Source organism: Thamnophis sirtalis, unplaced genomic scaffold, assembly GCF_051295495.1.
Source record: "Thamnophis sirtalis isolate CommonGarterSnake01/CBP01778 unplaced genomic scaffold, rThaSir2_p1.2 scaffold_1, whole genome shotgun sequence".
Taxonomy (NCBI): domain Eukaryota; kingdom Metazoa; phylum Chordata; class Lepidosauria; order Squamata; family Natricidae; genus Thamnophis; species Thamnophis sirtalis.
In genome coordinates, this window is record NW_028261381.1 from 55264647 (window position 1) to 55283431 (window position 18785).

Here is an 18785-nt window from a genome sequence, read left to right on the forward strand (position 1 = left end):
GAATACTTACTAAGGGGCCCCCTTCTAGCAGGAGGTGGATACTGGGGGGGGGGGGGTTGCACGTGTCTACATTTTTCTCTTCTATGACACAAAGATGGACCCCACTCTTAGGGTTTTCAAGAATCTACCTCAAAAATCTACTGCCTGGCTTTTCCAGAGACCCTGTGGGGATTAATGCATTATTGTTTTTGTTGCAATTGATTATATTCTGTTTTTGTATTCAGATTCCTTGTGTACCTTATCACACTTGGCCAATAGAGAATTCTATTCTATTCTATTCTATTCTATTCTATTCTATTCTATTCTATTCTATTCTTACCTTTTTATTTTATCATAAACAATAGTAATGGATCCAAGTAAGCATAAACCAAATAAATAACTAATTCGTTAAATGTCTGAATATGTATCCTAATTGGACATCTGATGGCATATATTCAACATGTATCAGGATCTGATGGTAGTAATGGTTTGATAACATCATTAAAGAAAATACTGTTTAAGTAGAGAAAGAAACTTTAAGAATTTTAAAGGGAAATTAAAAGAATTGTAGCAATAAATCATCCAAGGAATGGGTAAAATACTTCCCAAGCTATGATTTAATTATTGTTTCATCTGTCATAATAAATCAAGATTAAATGGCTCTTTAGTGGATGTTATTTCATGCAAGCTTAAAATGAAATCCTTAAATAATACCACTTTATATTCAAAATATATTTTCCCCTGTATTTTAAATCATTATCTTTAATATGGAAACTACCTTGTATTTTTTTGGAGTTCTATTATCATTGAACAATATTTTTTTGAGCTCCACTACCTTTCCTCCTATATGAGGATTGGACAACTTTATAGAATATATTATTTGTGTGTAATAAGATACACATACAGTATTTACAAAAATACAAAAGGACGTATATGAATAATTAACTAAGGTAAATTATATTTTAAGCCTTAAAATATTGGAAGTTTCCATATATTAGCTCAGAGTGTTGGTTCATCTGGAAATTGTTGCCTATGCTACTGACGACAGTGGAAATGAATATTTCCAGTCTTACCTTGAAATGTCAGTGACCAAAGTTAAAATGTTTCACATACAAAGGATACACTATACTGCTGTAGTATCACCATATATTATGTGTCTTTGTTCATATGTTACATAGCATGGTTTAAGTATGATTTCTTTAATCAACCATAATTTGCCTCTAAGCTTTAAGCTTTGGTTTTCAAATCATAGTTACTTGATTTCTGTAATGATCCAAATTTTCAACAAGTAAACGTAATCAAGAAATTTCATCTACTTGAAATAAATTTTTCCAATTAGTTTGTTGGTTTTGTGGAAGCATTCTTGTAAAGGGAAAAAAGATGCAAAGGGATTACTTAAATACTACCTAAGTGTGTCCTTTCATGAATAAATAAAATAAAATAAAATGTACAAAATGAAATAAAAGAAAAAGGTTTTCATTGTTGTAAAATAAACTTCCCATTTCTAATCACCAAGGCTACATGAAGACATTTTACTGTAACAAATTGGGTCTAGTCAAGGTTTTTTGTTGTCCATTTATAGAACCAATGTGGTATACTGGTTAAGGCAGGGGTGTCAAACTCGTGTCATCAAATTATCATAACGTGACTTATCACAACTCCCCCCCCCCTTCGCTAAACTGGGCATGGCCATGGCTTGCACCTTATGGATCCGGCCCATGTGCCACTAATTTAACAACCCTGGGCCAAGGCAATGTTTGTCAACCTAGGTCCCTTTAAGATGCTGGCTGGGGAATGCTAGGAGTTGAAGTTCACATCTTAAAGTGGCCAAAACGTGAGAAATACAGGGTTAAGGTAGTTGGACTATAAGCAAGGAGACCATAAGTAAGGAGACCATATCCAGTCTTAGCCATGAAAAGTATCTAGATAGTTTTGGACCAGCCACATTCTTTCTGTCCAGCCTTCCTCACAGACCTGTTTCTGTGGAGAAAAAAATGTCTTCTTCCACATTTATATGCAAGTGCGACCAAATTAAAAATATGAAATGCTAATCCCCAAGACATGTCATTACCATGGTACATGAAAGAGAAGGTTCTATAAGCATCTCTCCTTGTCCTTTGATGATATGAAAAGTCACCAAATAATCCAAAACCTCCTGGCTAAGGAAATCAGCTCCCTGTGGCTAATGCTAGAAGTGGCCTGACCAATCACATTAGTTTACTATAAAGGTAAAGGTAAAGATTTTTCTTGTCCAGTTATGTCCTACTCTATGGGCCAATGCTCATCTCTGTTTCTTAGCTGAGGGAGCCAGCATTGTCCAGACCCTTCCAGCCAGCCTGACTATACATCAAGGTGCATGGAATACTGTTACCTACCCACTGGAGTGGTACCTATTTATCTACTTGCATTTGCATGCTTTTGAACTGCAAAGAAAGACTAGGGTGACATGATAGTGTTCCAATATTTGAGGGGCTTCCATAAAGCACCTTTTCAAAGCACCAGAAGTCCAGACAGGAAACAAACTATGGAAACTGAGCAAGGAGAGAACCAACTTAAAAATAGGAGGGAAAAATTCCTGACAGTGAGAACAATTAATCGGTGGAATAGCTTGCCTTCAGAAACTGTGAGTGCTCCATCACTGGGCAACCATTTGTCTAAAATGATATAGAGTCTCCTGTTTTAGCAGTGGGTTGAACTCAGAGGTGGGTTCCTACCTGTTCACACCAGTTCGATAGAACCGGTTCGTCAAATCTACCAAACCAGTTAGAAGAGGTTCCACCAGTGGACTCGGAAAGCAGGCCACACCTACAGAAGAGGTTCCAAAAATTTTTGAAACCCACCACTGGTTGAACTAAAAGACCTCCAAGATTCCTTCCAACTCTGTTATTCTATTTGCTAGGTTGGCAGGAGCTGGGACAAGAGTGTCAAAATGCTGACCTTCCAGTCGACAAGCCTAGCATTTTAACCACTAGGCTATTGTGCCCCTTAGCAGTTTACTATATCTCAGTGATGGCTAACCTTTTTGTCATTGTGTGCCGAAAGCGTGCACGGCAGTGTGACAGCGCAGACCCGTGTGCCCATACCCATAATGTCATGCGGGCGACACCCCCCCATGCGCCTCACATGCATGTGTTTCCCCACACACATGTGTGCATGACCCCTGGATGCCATTTTGGGCCTAGCAGGCCTCCCTGGAGCCTCCTGGTACCAAAAATGGTCAGGGGGGCACCCCCCCCACATGCATGGCAGAAACCTGAAAAACAGCTGGCCGATGGGAGGCATGCACACATGCATGTTGGAGGTGACGGCTCGTGTGCCAGCAGACAGGGCTCTGCGTGCCACAAGTGGCAGGCATGCCATAGGTTCACCATCCTGGCTATATCTTTATATAGAATTTGTAAAAACAAACACATTAAACCGTTCAAAATCAATCATGATCTCCTGGTGGGGGAGAAACATTGAGAAAATCTATAGAATACAGTAGTTAGAATAAATGTGGGACTTACCATTTTTCTTGATGGAGACATTAGAATGATTTAATATCCATTTTTAAAATTTGTACATGGTTAAAACTGAACTTATTTCTCTTTTGAATTGCACTACAAAAGACCTGTTTAGTTTCCAGCCATAAATTCTTGTTTCTGCAGTGACAAATGCAAGTTACTTGCAGCAGAGATGAAAAGCCAATAGTGCTAAAAATAGGAGTTATTGCACTCCTATATGGTGCTGAAGGCATTATTGAAATATGTTCCACTTATGCCCTTAAAATATAGTAGGGTACTAAGTGTGCATTCCTAACACAGCTTTTATCTCACATAAACAGTGGTGGGATTCAAAACTCTTTACTACCGGTTCTGTGGACGTGGGTTTGTGGGTATGGTCTGGCTTTGTGGCTGTAGCACAAAGGGGAAGGTTACTGCAAAATCCCCATTCCCTCCCCACCCCACTAACCGGCTTTCCACCTCTGTTCTCCTGTTCAGGGCCTGGGAGGCAGTGGGGGTGGGGCCAGCCTTTTTGCCAGTTCTCTGAACTACTCAAAATTTCTGCTATCGGTTCTCCAGAACCTGACTGGACAGAACTGACTGAATACCACTTCTGCACTTAAAGCACAAATTATTACTTTTACCAGTATGGACACAATTTACAGTTTTAATTAAATCTTCATTTGCTGTTTAATTGCAGCAATTACTAGGAGGTTAGTGACTAATAAAATAAATGTTGGAACCAGAATGTTGGAATCAGTATTATTCCTATTGGACTTTATGGATTGGAAATTAGAAAATAATATTGTACATATATTATGTACAATAATATCTCCTGGACCCACAGCTGACCTTTGACCACCACCTGTCGGCTGTGACCAGGGGGGCATTTGCCCAAGTTCGCCTGGTGCGCCAGTTGCGACCCTACCTGAACCGAGAGGCTCTCACAACGGTTCACTCGGGCCCTTGTGACCTCTAGGCTGGAATACTGCAACGTGCTCTACATGGGGCTGCCCTTGAAGAGCATCCGGCGGCTTCAGCTAGTCCAGAATGCGGCCGCGCGAGTGATTGTGGGCGCACCGCGGTTCGCCCACATAACACCTATCCTCCGCGAGCTGCGCTGGCTACCTGTTGATCTCCGAGTGCGCTTCAAGGTGCTACTTACCACCCATAAAGCCCTTCATGGTAGTGGATCTGAGTACTTGAGAGACCGCCTCCTGCCAATTACCTCCCTACGACCTATTAGATCGCACAGATTAGGCCTCCTCCGAGTTCCATCCGCCAGTCAGTGTCGACTGGCAACTACGCGGAGGAGAGCCTTTTCAGTAGTAGCTCCGACCCTTTGGAACAATCTCCCCATGGAGATTCGCACCCTCACCACCGTCCAGACCTTCCGCACAGCCCTCAAGACCTGGCTATCCCGTCAGGCCTGGGGATAAAGATTCTAATCCGTCCCCACCCGAATGATGAATGAATGTTGTGTTCTACTTTTACTTATGTATTGTCTCATGTCTTGTCTTGTATTCCCCTCCCCATAAATTGTGAGCCGCCCTGAGTCCCCTCAGGGAAAAGGGCGGCCTATAAATAATAAACAAATACAAAAATACAAAAAATTATAGCATGGCAAGATTATTGTATGCAAATAGTTGAAATGGCTACAGTGGAAGACTGGATTATTAAATGAATTGAACCTGAAGAAATGATGAAGCTGACCAGTTTGGGCAGAGAAAAGAGAAAAGGATATTTTAAAAAAAAAGACTGGAAAATTTATAATGATTTTTTGCTGGAAGAAAAGAAAAAATGAATACATGGTTTTGGGATTTAGAGATTAAAAATGAGATAGAGGTTGTTGAAAAGTTAAGATGACAATAACTTGATAGAAAGAAAGATGGAAGGGACAACTGTATGTGAATTACTTTTTTCTTTTCAATTTTTTCTTATATCTCTATTTTTTACTTTAGATCTATTCTTATTTTGTATATTTTTTGTTTATTATATTTTTGTTTGTATATTTTATTATATTGAAAACTTTATACATATATGAAGGGTGATGGCTCAGTGGTTAAAGACACTGAGCTTGTCAGATGGAAGCTGACAGTCCAGGTTTAAGATCCAAGCACTATGCGACAGGGTGAGCTCCCGTTCCTTGCTCCAGCTCCTGCCCACCTCACAGTTCAAAAGCATGCAAATGCTCATTTGCATTTTTGAACAGAATGATTTAAGACAGGCAGAAAACTTCCACATTTTGTGACAGTCAACTGTTTCTCAACAGGTTTTTTTTTGTCTTTTTTTGCATTTCTAGATAATGGAGAATTTAATTCCTTTGACTAAAGTTGTCTGTCTGCTTGTCTATGGAGATTCTCAGTCATTCAGGTTATGGTTGTCCCAAAGGTGCTTTTTCAAGAGGCAACTGGACTTTCTGGTTTTTCTCTGAAGAAATTTCACTTCTTATCCAAGAAGCTTTTTCAGCTTTGATTGGATGGTGGGGAATGGATGGATTTATACTCCTGATTTGATTTGATTTGATTGCACTTATATGCCGCCCTATTCCCCGGAGGGACTCAGGGTGGCTAACAAATCAAAGGGAGGGAGTACAAACAAGAGGAAAAACAACAAACAAGCAACTACAAAAAGAATTTAAAAATAATCAACAGCCACACAGTTCGAGCGGGGACGGGAACTCGTCCGCCCCAGGCCTGTCAGAACAGCCAGGTTTTAAGGGCTTTGCGGAAGGCCTGAAGGGTGGTGAGGGTCCAAATCTCCACGGGGAGCTTGTTCCAGAGGGCCAGAGCAGCCACAGAGAAGACCCTCCTCCAGGTGGTAGACAATCGGCATTGGCCGGTAGATGGGATTCGGATGAGGCCTAATCTGTGGGATCTAATAGGTCTGTTGGAGGTAATTGGCAGCAGGCGGTCTCTCAAGTACCCAGGTCCAATACCATGAAGGGCTTTATAAGTGACGACTAGCACCTTGAAGCGTATCCGGAGACCAATAGGCAGCCAGTGCAGCTCGCGGGGGATAGGTGTAACGTGGGTGTACCGGAGTGCACCCACAATCGCTCACGCGGCTGTATTCTGGACAAGCTGAAGTCTCCGACTGCTCTTCAGGGGCTGCCCCATGTAGAGCGCATTTCAGTAGTCCAGTCTTGAGGTCACAAGGGCATGAGTGACTGTTGCGAGTGCCTCCCGGTTCAGGTAGGGACGCAATTGGTGCACCAGGCGAACCTGGGCAAATACCCTCCTGATCACAGCCGACAAATGGTGTTCTAAAGTCAGCTGTGGGTCCAGGAGGACTCCCAAATTGCGAACCCTGTCTGAGGGGCATACAATTTCACCCCCCAGCCTGAGAGATGGAATATCTGGCCAATTGTTGGGAGGGAAACACACAAGCCACTCAGTCTTGTCAGGATTGAGTGCAAGCTTGTTTACCCCCATCCAGACCCTAACAGCCTCCAGGCACTGACACATCACGTCAACTGCTTCACTGAGTTGGCACGGGGTGGACAGATACAGCTGTGTATCGTCTGCATACTGGTGATATTTTATCCCGTGCCGTCGAATGATCTCACCCAGCGGCTTCATGTAGATGTTAAACAGGAGGGGGGACAGGACCGAACCCTGCGGCACCCCACACTTAAGGGGCCTAGGGGTCGATCTCTGCCCTCCAACCAACACTGACTGCGACCTGTCTGAGAGGTAGGAGGAGAACCACCAAAGAACGGTGCCTCCCACCCCCACCTCACACAACCGTCGCAGAAGGATACCATGGTCGATGGTATCGAAGGCCGCTGAGAGGTCAAGGAGCACTAGGAAGGAGACATGACCACCATCCCTGACTCTCCAGAGATCATCAGTCAGTGCGACCAAAGCAGTTTCCGTGCTGTAGCCAGGCCTGAATCCAGACTGAAAGGAGTCTAGATAATCGGTTTCATCCAAAGACCGCCGAAGCTTTTGATCAAGGGACCATGTGGATGCTGCAATGATTGTAAGTGTGCAAAACAGTCATCACTTTTTTCAGTGCTGTTGTAACTTTGAATGATCACTAAATGAACTGTTGTAAGTTGAGGACCTGTATTTTCTCAACAGTTATAAGTGAGGCAATTAGTTAATATATTTGCTACATGAATAATTATAATTCTTTGATGGTTATAAAACTATGGGTTTGAGTTGTGTAATCAGTGCATGTAAGTACAGTAACAGGATTTCCATGAGCTAAATATTTTCAGCTTGTCCTTTTTGTCTCCATCTTCCTTCCTTCTATCCCTAAATGAGCTGCACAGAATGACATCTGTCAATAATGTCAGGGCAGAATGGGGACATTTTCACCTTTATGTTTTATCCAAGTAATCTATTATTTTAACCCAGAGACAAAGACATTGAGGGAACAGACTTCTGCTGATGCACTACTGACTTCTCATGTTTTCCTGCAGAGATCCCAAATTTGTTCAATTCTTTGAAGCAAATGTTAGCAAAAATATAGTATTTGCCAGGGGTGTGGGAAGTGGAATCCACCAGCAGAGTCCTTTGTTCTGGCGAAGGAGAAAAAGGTGAATATAGTCTAATGCACATTTAAGAACAGTGGCTTTAAGCTTTATAATAGTTGGCAAACAAAGGCTGAATATCATAACCCATTTTTGTCATAATTCAAAATCTTGCATATTAACTCAATAAAAGGAGTTATTACACTATGTAGGTGTGTTTGTTTGTATTGTGTTGTGTCTGTGTTGTCTGTGTATACTACCGGCCAGGTCATTCTATACAGATGGTGAGACAACTGTCTATATCCTCCATCAGCAGTGTAATCCTAGTTGGTTTTGTGCTTGTGGAAAGTCCAAGAGCCTATTACTTAATATTGATCCATTCTACAGACTATGCGAAACTAACATTTTTGTTCGATTAACCATCACTGGCTCAACGTTAACAATACTTAAAATGCAGACCATGATTCCAAAAAGAGTGATTGTGTTAGTGTAACTTAACAGGCCAAAAATCAGAGTACACATATTTTTGGTTTGGTGCAGAGAGAAAATAAGGGCCACATGCACACAGATGCTTTGTGATGCTAGCTTCCCAATTTAGAATTGGCTGGAAAACAGCTGTACAGGTGGCTGGATGCAATGTTCCCTCAAATTTTTTTTTCAGTGTGTGCGGAAAAGTATAGTGTTTGAGCGGCACATTTTCATGCCTGAGCACCTGAATTTTTTTCACAGATGTGTCACAGAGCAATTGATTTATAGGATCCGAATTGGAATGGAGAAAAATGATTTTGTGCATGCGTGCATGTGTGTGTTTGTCTGTGTGTTTGTGTGTGTGTGCACGCGTTTGAGTGAACGAGGGATCCAGTAAGGGAACTGTGCCTATTTAGAAAAAAAGATAAATTATTGCAAATATGATCAGTCAAAGATAAGTATGAGGACAGGTTGGGTGGTAGAGGGGAAGGGGGAGAGAGAGAAAGTGATAAAAGAGTGGGAGAGAAGAAGAGAGGAAGAAAAAAGAGGGAAGAGAGACAGAAAGATAGAGAAGGAGAGAGAAAGTGACAGAAGAGTGGGAAAGAAGGAGAGAGAAAGAGAGACAAAGAGAAAGAGTGAGATAGACAGAAAGAGACAAGGAGGAGAGAGAAAGTAACAGAAGAATGGAAAAGAAGGAGAGATAAGGAGAAGAGAGACAAATAGAAAGAGGATGAGAGAGACAGAGAGAGGAAAGAGGAAGAGGAAAGAGGAAGAGAGAACATCTCATGTTTCTCATGGTAGAAAGAAACCCTCCCTAAGAACTTTGTTGGGTTTCCATGGAATGAAATTTGATCTTTTTCTCAACCCTACAGTAGTGTATTTTTTTCTAAGGGGATATAATCAAGATAGTCCATAATTGCCTATCAATCTAACATTATGGCGATCGACAATCTCTTTATATTTCAACTCTAACTCTTTTAGTCTTAAAGATTTGGTGAGGAGAAATCAAAAAATTCTTTTAAAGAGGAAAAAATTGCTTGCACAATTGCACCCATGGAGACATGTATATATACACAACACATAGAGAAACAAACTTAACAAAGTGCTAAGTCTGCCCACCAACTCTCTCTCTCTCTCTCATGAGAGTGAGCACGTGTATCCCTCCTTCCTTCAGCTCAACACGCTAACTGGCATCCCGGCCAGGCGAGAGGGACTGCAGAGAGTCTCCTCGAGTCTAGGGCAGCAAGTCATTCAATGGGAAAGTTGCCTCTCAGAAGGAATGACCCATCTTGGCTTCTGCTTTCGATCTGCCGCCCAATGACCGAACGAGGAAGCAAAGAGGCAGGAGAGACGAGTTCTCATGGCAAATCCGAGCAGCCGCTGCTGGGAGCCTGTCCCATGCCTTCTCCCAACCCCCGCACCCCCTTCTCTCAGCTACTTTCTGCTTCGTGGACCTAGAACTGTCTCCGGGCTGGCTGTCCTCTCCTATTATCATGGAAGATGTCTCACAAAAACCACTGCGCAGCAGTTGGAAACTGGTGCATGGTGTTTCAATGCCACATGCACAGTGGCGCAGCCACGCAGCTTAGAGGGAACATTGGATGGATGGATGGAGGACATGATCATTTAGGCAGCAGCAGGGAACAACTGTGGGAGTGGGCCAGTGCTTTTTTTCTATGTTAACTAGGGTGTTATTGGTTTCAATCATACTATTTTTCTGTACAGAGTCGGGGTATTGAGAGTGAGAGGCAAGGTATTGTTCATTATGAATTGCAAAATGAAATAATCTATCTGAACCTCTAGCACAAGGATGGCAAACTTTCATTGAGGGCTGCATTAGATATATATTGTGTTTGATCTCAGGGCTCCAGGGGGCAGGTAATAAGCCACTCCTACAAGTTGTTCCCACTGCTTTTTCTCCCAAGGAACTTATAGAAGGCATGGTGACCTTTGTAGCACCCACCTGCCTAAAAGACCCACCTGCACACTTTTCTGATTTCATAAATTTGACTCTTCCTTCGCAACATAATCTTAGGAGGCTAGACCCACAAGTCTATATTCTTTTTGAGATAAAGTGGGATATTTCACACCACATCTGTTGAAAGCTGTTGAAGAAAATATTATATGTGTATATATAGATATAGTATCATGCATATTTTCGCAGAGAATTTTATTATCAACCTTATTTCTTTTAAGGTAATTCATTAATTAGGAAGGAGCAGGTGCAGAGATAAGATACCCCATCCCCATGTGTGTGTGAAATGATCCCGATAAGCCAAAACTTTTTCCCCATTATATTTCATGCTTTCTATATATTTTTTTCTTGTTTTGTAGATAATTGTGAAGAGCCACTGATACTGTCATTACCTGCATCTGCTTTTGACAGCTCGTCCAAACTCTCCAATAACCACATCCCCAGCTTTGCGAAACTCATCAGACGGGATGGTAAGATCACAGAGTAATCATGCTGTCATCGTGCATAATTCTTCAGTGCATTTTTATATAAGTTACCGGCAATATGTGAAAAGTTTGCATTGCCTAGAATGCTTAAAAAATGTATAGAATGTGTGACATTTAGGCAAAGCATGAAATGTCTGTGATATTTTAATATGTTAAACACTTTCCCTAGGCATTGTATAAATATAATACCTAGGCATTAGGCAGAATGACAAGAACTGTTTAGGCAAAGTATGAAAAGAGAGTCATGAAAAAGGGACAGGTGAGGGTTAGGGTTAACTCTCCCCCTAACTCTTTATTGAAAAAAAATATATATGAAAAGGAAAGAAGAACTGCAAAATAAAGTACAGGACTTTCTTATTGAAAAACAACAGCAACAAAAAAAGGCCAGTATTGACCTGCTTGTTGCAACAAGGAAGGCTAGAATGGCATTTTAGTCAGAGTATTTTATACTTTGCCAGTTTGTCTTTTGGCATTGTATAGAATGCCAAGGAAATGTGTGGAAATATTAAGTGGTTCATACTTTCATGTCCCTTTTTTTTTTTTTTTGGCATTCTATAGATTTCGTAGGCATTCTATAAAATGCCTGATTTTACCCATTGATGATATTGTATAAATTCTTGAGTCAGTCCAAGTTCTTTTAGCAATTCCCAAAAGTGGGATTTACTTAACTTTGGAAATATTGATGGAAAGAGAAAGAAATTGAAGAACAATAGGATCTGTTATGAAATTGATAATAACAAACAGTTGGACATAATTTGAAACCCATTTTTTTTCTAATCATTTTCTGCATTCTTTTACTAGTATGGAAAATAACCAACATTTGTTTCACACTGCCTTGGATTAGCAATAACTATTTTTCACTCTTCATAGCTTCCTAATCCTATGAAGTTCAGATAACATTGATGAGGAAAGGAAACAACTAATAGGCTTTTTCTACATGACCAAAATCATGTTGAGAAGGAGAAAGAGCTCTTTATCTCACTAAAACAAGATTAAAAGCAATCTGTTCACAACTGATTAAGGAATAAATATTACAGCCTCAAAGGATGCGGTGGTGAGACCCCTCCTAAAGAAACCTTCTCTGGATCCAGCCATTTTGAGTAACTATCATCCAGTCTCCAACCTCCCCCTTGTTGGGAAGGTTGTTGAGAAAGTGGTGGCCTTTCAACTCCGACGGTCCTTGGATGAAACAGATTATCTGGATTCCTTTCAGTCCGATTTCAGGCCTAGTTACAGCATGGAAACTGCTTTGGTCGCACTGATCGATGATCTCTGGCAAGCCAGGGATAGGGGTCACTCCTCTATCCTTGTGCTTCTTGACCTCTCAGCAGCCTTCGATACCATCGACCATGGTATCCTTCTGCGATGGTTGCGGGAGGTGGGAGTGGGAGGCACTGTCCTTCGGTGGTTCTCCTCCTACCTCTTGGACAGGTCGCAGTCGGTGTTGGTCGGAGGGCAGAGGTTGACCCCTAGGCCCCTCAATTATGGGGTGCCCCTATCTCTCGGACAGGTCGCAGTCGGTGTTGGTTGGAGGGCAGAGGTCAACCCGTAGGCCCCTCAATTATGGGGTGCCGCAGGGTTTGGTCCTGTCCCCCCCTCCTATTTAACATCTACATGAAGCCGCTGGGTGAGATCATACGCCGGCATGGGATTAAATATCATCAATATGCGGACGATAAAGAATTGTATCTGTCCACCCCGTGCCAACTCAGTGAAGCGGTAGAAGTGATGTGCCAGTGCCTGGAGGCTGTTAGGGTCTGGATGGGAATGAACAAGCTTGCGCTCAATCCCAGCAAGACCGAGTGGCTATTGATGCTCCCTCCCAAAGATGGTCCAGCTATTCCATCTCTCATCCTGGGGGGTGAAATTATATGCCCCTTAGAGAGGGTTCGCAATTTGGGAGTCCTCCTGGATCCGCAGCTGACTCTAGAACATCATCTGTCAGCCTTTGTCCAGGTTCGCCTGGTGCACCAATTGCGACCCTACCTGGACCGGGAGGCCCTTCGGATAGTCACTCATGCCCTCGTCACCTCAAGACTGGACTACTGTAATGCGCTCTACATGGGACTGCCCTTGAAGAGTGTTCAAAGACTTCAGCTTGTCCAGAATGCAGCCGCGTGAGCGATTGTGGGTGCACCTCGGTACACCCACGTTACACCTATCCTCCGCGAGCTGCACTGGCTGCCCATTGGTCTCCGGACATGCTTCAAGGTTCTAGTCATTACTTTTAAAGTCCTACATGGTATCGGACCTGGTTACTTGAGAGACCGCCTCCTGCCAATCACCTCCCAAAGACCTGTTAGATCCCACAGACTAGGCCTCCTCTGAATTCCATCTGCCGGCCAATGTTGGCTGGCAACTCCCCGGGGGAGGGCCTTCTCTGTGGCTGCTCTGGCCCTCTGGAATGATCTCCCCATTGAGATCCAGACCCTTACCACCCTTCCGGCCTTCTGCAAAGCAACTAAGACCTGGCTGTTCCAGCAGGTCTGGGGCTGTTGAATTTTCCAGCCCCATCCGAGGTTACGACTGTTGCTGTATTTTAAATTGTTTGTCTTTTATTTTTATTTTGTACCCCCTCCCCTTCTGATTGTTAGCCGCCCTGAGTCTTCCTGGAATAGGGTGGCATACAAACCAAATAAAACCTTAAATAAATAAAAAGTCAATGGAAATTTTCTATTAACCCATACCACAACTGAATATTTCACCTGTCTCCAGGATACCTTACCTAGATATCTGCTGGTTTCTTTTTTAGGGTGTGTCCTCTTTTGTTAGCCTAATAACTTTATAAGTGAAAGAACAGATCCTTTGTAGAGATTTTCTTACAAATTGCACATGCAATGCTTTACTTAAGGTCTGATACTATCTTAGTCTCTCTTATTCTGTGTTTACTGCTTATTTGTGTCAATTACTACATGTGTATGGCTGTGTACATATTACTAATGTCTAATATTCATACCAGATGAATCAATGAAAGATGAAGATATTTTCATTTATAGTTTATAGACTGTAATCTATTGTGCTGTTCCAATGCAAGTTGATAGATAAATCTTTTCCAATACTCCAGTTTAGAGGACAGAGAAAGTGGCCAGTCCAGAGTCACCTAGTTGGTTTGTGTGATTAAAAGAGAATTAGGTAGGTTTCCCCCTTTTCTAGTCCAGCACCTTAACTTCTACATTGCTCTCCCTCTTCCCATCGCTCTCTCTAATGATGTAGAAAATGGACCTGCTATTAGACCACTACAACATCCTGAAATACACATTTAAAAGGTGACAGAATTAGCAGCGATGTAACATTAACTTGTTTGATTAGATAAGAACGACATTTCTCAGTGACTGGAAACCCTTTATGAACTTTTTTCTGAAAACCAACTTGTGATTTATGGATTTGGATTTTCTTTGCATCGTTTTTTCTTTGAAAAAATTCTTCAATTAATATTATTATTATTTTTTAAAAACCATCCTGAAATACATGATATGGATGAGAGCAAACCCATGGGGCCACACATACCAAACTTTTCCCAGATTGGCTACTATTTTGGTGATTATCAAGATGTATTCATCTCCTGATGAACTCAGAAGAATCATTTGGTGGTATCTGGCAACTGGTATGACAACCTGAGCCCTAGGGAAATATCTTGAGTGGTGACTGTAAGCTTATCCAGTTGTACAACAGACAGCTTCTCTTAGCCAACATCAGCTGCATTTAGTCCAAAATCAGGCTGCTCCAAGATTCATGTTATGCTCCGTGCATACATATAGATACATATGGCTATCATACTAGAAAGAAACATTAATTAAAATCAGAAAAACAAGATCAATTTTTTTGCAAAGAATGAAGAATGTTAATTTATCACAGCTGAGAGATAATAGTTTCCATTATTAACAAGTTTCCTGCTACATTGATCTGAAGACATCAGATGGTAAAGATCTTCAGTCCAATTTAGTTTAGGATAGAACAAAAAGTCTATAAAACTAAATAGCTCTTGGTTTAGTTGGAATGTTTCTGTGTGCAAAGTTCTGGTCTCTGGCATAAATTATTCAAATCCAGAGTTTCTCGTGAATTCCAAACTAGGTAGTATCTTTATTCAAAAACAATATGCTATTAAATGTCTACTCTTGTTCTGACCCAGGCTTAACAGAATCACAAAACAGACTCCTTGTCCCGAAAAAAAAAACCCTTTTTATTTGGTTAATGTGAATTCCTGGCATTCACATCCAGAAAGGTCCCAGCAATAAGCCTTTCCAGGTTTAATTGCAAAAACAGACCTTATCAGTTCTTGGCTAGTTACCAGGCCAAGAGCTTCCAGTTACAATGCTGTAAAATGAAATACCTGGTAAGGAGTTACTGGAAGCACCAACTCAAATAAGCAATTCTTCACAATAATAAGCAAACTAATTGTCTCCTGCAACCCCCCCCTTTTTTTTGCATCTATTTATCCCCTATGGAAGGGGCCATTCAGCATCCACTTGTGCCTTTACTTCCGAGTCAAATCCCATTCTTAGTTGTTCCTTTCTCCTCACAGCTCTGCACATACATGCATCTGGAACAGGCTCCAGCTGTTATTCTGCCCCACTTACCTCCAACTCCAAAGGCAGCTGATAAATGTTGGATGGCCCTGGCCCCATCTCTGCCTTCAGTGCAGAACACCCATCAGAGCCTTCCACAGACTCCAGGACTCACTCAAGTTCCTTCCCAATCTCCTCACTGTCTGAATTCCCTTAATGAGATTAAATATTCTTGTGATGGTCTGGGTGGCTATAAGCAGAGGCTAACAGGCTACATGATTTTACAGATGGGAACAGTTGAGAAGAAAATTTATAAGAGTCTTCAGTAGCTATATCAATTGCCTCTCAATTGCAGCTCCACAACTCTCATGTTTTTATTATTTAGTTATTAACTGGAGGGTTTTTTTCCATGCATTGGCAAGATTCTCTGGATGATTTAAATTAAAAAATAAAATACAGTTATAGTATGATTTTGTAACATAGTTGAAATACGACTGTAAGTAACTCATATAGTACAGGTAAGGTTTAAGGTTGTGCTTAGAAGTTTGCTTTTGGTGACTCGGTGTGGTGTTTCCAAATAGCTGAACAATGGAATTTAATGAAATAAAGTCTTTTGTGGTTAGTGTCACAGATGCACCCCTCTCCAGATGTGATTTCAGAGGAGGAGGGTGAGTTTGAGTCTTTAGAAGAAAGTGTGGAGCCAGTATTGGTCAGGATTAAGGCTGAGAGAATGCTAGCCTGATAGAGCAATCTCAGGTGATCTAAGGACACATAGAGTAGAGAGAAGGCACAACATCGGTCAGCTAGACTACTTTTGAGAAGGCAACATCGCCTCTACTTAGCCCCATCCAGAGGACATTCCCAGTTCTGTGCCTTGTTTGCTTGTGCTGTGTTTCCTGGTCTGTTTGACTCCTGCCTGCTTTCCTGGACTTTGTGTGTGACCATTAGACTTGGTTACCCAGTGACTATTGCAGTATGGAGCTTGGAATCTGGACCCATGTTACAGGGGTGCTCTCCAAGGACCTGTTTATTGGGGGTTGAATAAACACCTGTAGAACTCTTGCTATACATGCCTGTGTGTGTAGGGAGCCAGGCAACACACTGGGAGACTGTAAAACAGGGGTGACAACTATGGTCCCTTTATGATCTCTGGACTTCAGCTCCCAGAATTCCTGAGCCAGCATGTACTCAAAATTTCCATGTAGTCACCAGAGTTGAGTGTGAATCAAGGAAGCCATTTCCACAACATCATGCTGTTCTTTCCAATCTACATTTAGGAACTAAATCTGGATTCAGCACCTTAAATCAACCAATGTGATAAAGTGCCACACTGTCTCCTCAAAACTTTTTTAAATAAAACTTTAGCAGAACTTGGAAATGGAAATCTGTGAACTAGAATTTTATATGTTCACATCTTGTAGTTGGCATATTACTTCTTTTACAGATGCACTTAATAATTATGAAAAGGTCCATAGCAAATGGTTCACTACTTTCTCCATTTTGAGTTAGATCAAAAATGATCAGTTCTGAATCTGCTAGTTGTGATAGCATCCTTTGTTCAAAAGTATGACTAATTGCTTCTCTTGGTGCTGAGGACGGAAAACATTATATGGAATAGAAATGGTGAAATCCTTTCCTTTAATTTAAAACAGCAGATTTTGACTTTCAAATTTCGGATGTTTTAAGCATTTCCCCTCTATTAAAAGTATTCTTTCAAAAGGTCACCATTGGAGCAAGCTGATTTCATCATAGATGGAAAATAAGTTCTATCAAACTCATGTTAGTTTTTTTACAAATCTGAGTATATTCTCTTTGACTTCACTGTTTAGACGGTATGATAGAATCAAATAGTTTAAGCCCATTTTTAAATAATGTTTAGATTCAAAGGGTTCGGTTGATATGTTGGCTGTTTTATATTTCCTATTAGTTACATTAGTCTGTTTGGGAGTTTTGATGGAATGTAACAAAAGAGTCAGAAATAGTGTACCTTCTTTAAATGGAAAGGATTGAAACTTTTTTAGATGTTTAACTCTAAAAAGTGTAACTTTATTTGAGAAAAATAGATACAGAAATTGAATTGAATTAATACTATCAGATCTGATCTACAAAGCTAACTTCAACATTCAGATGGTAGCCAAGATATAAAAATACTGACTTTTGGCTTCAGAATCAGAATCAAACTGCAAGGTACGTTGGAGATCTTCTGGTCAAGCAGGAGATCCTATACCATTTCAGACAAGTAACTGTCCAGTCTCTTCTTAAAAACCTCCAGTGGTGAAGCATCCACAGCGTCTGATGGTATGTTCCATTGGTTAATTGTCCTCACTGTTAGGAAGCTTCTCCTCAATTCCAGATTACTTTTCTCCTTGATTAGTTTCCATCCATTGTTTTTTGTCCTTCTCTCTGGTGCTTTGGAAAATAAATTGATCCCCTCTTCTTTGTGGCAGCCTCTCAAATACTGGAATACTGCTCTAATCTTCTTTTCTATAGGCTAGCCAAACCCCAATCTGCCAACCCTTCTTCATATGTTTTAGTCTCCAGGCTTTTAATCATCTTAGTTTCTCTTCTTTGCACTTTTTCCAAAGTCTCAACATCTTTTTAATGTGGTGACCAAAACTGTGTTGGTTTTTGTTTTTTCTACAAAAAGTCTGGTTAGCCGCTTCCATACAGTGGCTAACCAGACTTTTGCACCTTGGATCTGATAGCCTTACTTTGAACAGCATTTGATAACTACTTTTAACAGGATTATTTAACAAGAAATATATTCACACAGAATCTATTTTCATTATTATCTTTGCTGTTTTCCTTCTATCTCAGCTTTTAAACTTAGCCCTCTTTTCTCTATTCAGATTTGATGCATTCTGAAAGTCACTAGAAATTACTAGACAACATGCCTCTATGACATTAAAAAATTAGGAGAATATAGTGGGTGATATTTCAAGAAGACATTTCAAATATTGTTTGGCATTTTAATTAAAATATCATTTCTAATTCCATTGGGTTATTGGAACATAACTGCTTCTAGGAATATAAGATATCCCTTGATGGGATTTTCCTAATCTTAATGAAATTCATTTAGCTTCTCCAAAATTTCCTCAGACGTTTTTGTTAATTCTTCAAATGCACCTGAACTTTGACATAGACTGAACAATACTTGAATCTAAATCAGAAGAAAACTATATTTCACTCCAGTGCATATAGCTGTCTCCTAAATCATTAATTGGGGATATTAAAATTTCAATAAATTTCTACGGAAGAGAGTTCTTAGAGAGGAACATTTATTCAGATATGGATTACATTTACAACTTAAAATAAGGATTCACAATACTAAAGCACTGCAGAAAGATATGTATTTATTCACACTTTTACTAGTTCCATCACACCAATTTCTCCTAAAATGATTTTTAACAC

The 18785-nt window shown here is 40.8% G+C and overlaps 1 protein-coding gene across 1 annotated transcript in view; it reads left to right on the forward strand.

Moving 5' to 3' along the window:
- CNTNAP5 (contactin associated protein family member 5) overlaps positions 1-18785 on the forward strand; it is a 582534-nt gene that overhangs the window by 143607 nt on the left and 420142 nt on the right. The window contains exon 2 of the mRNA XM_087712206.1: positions 10744-10854. Within this exon, the coding sequence (XP_087568332.1) occupies positions 10744-10854 (111 nt within the window). The remainder of the gene's footprint in view (positions 1-10743; positions 10855-18785) is intronic.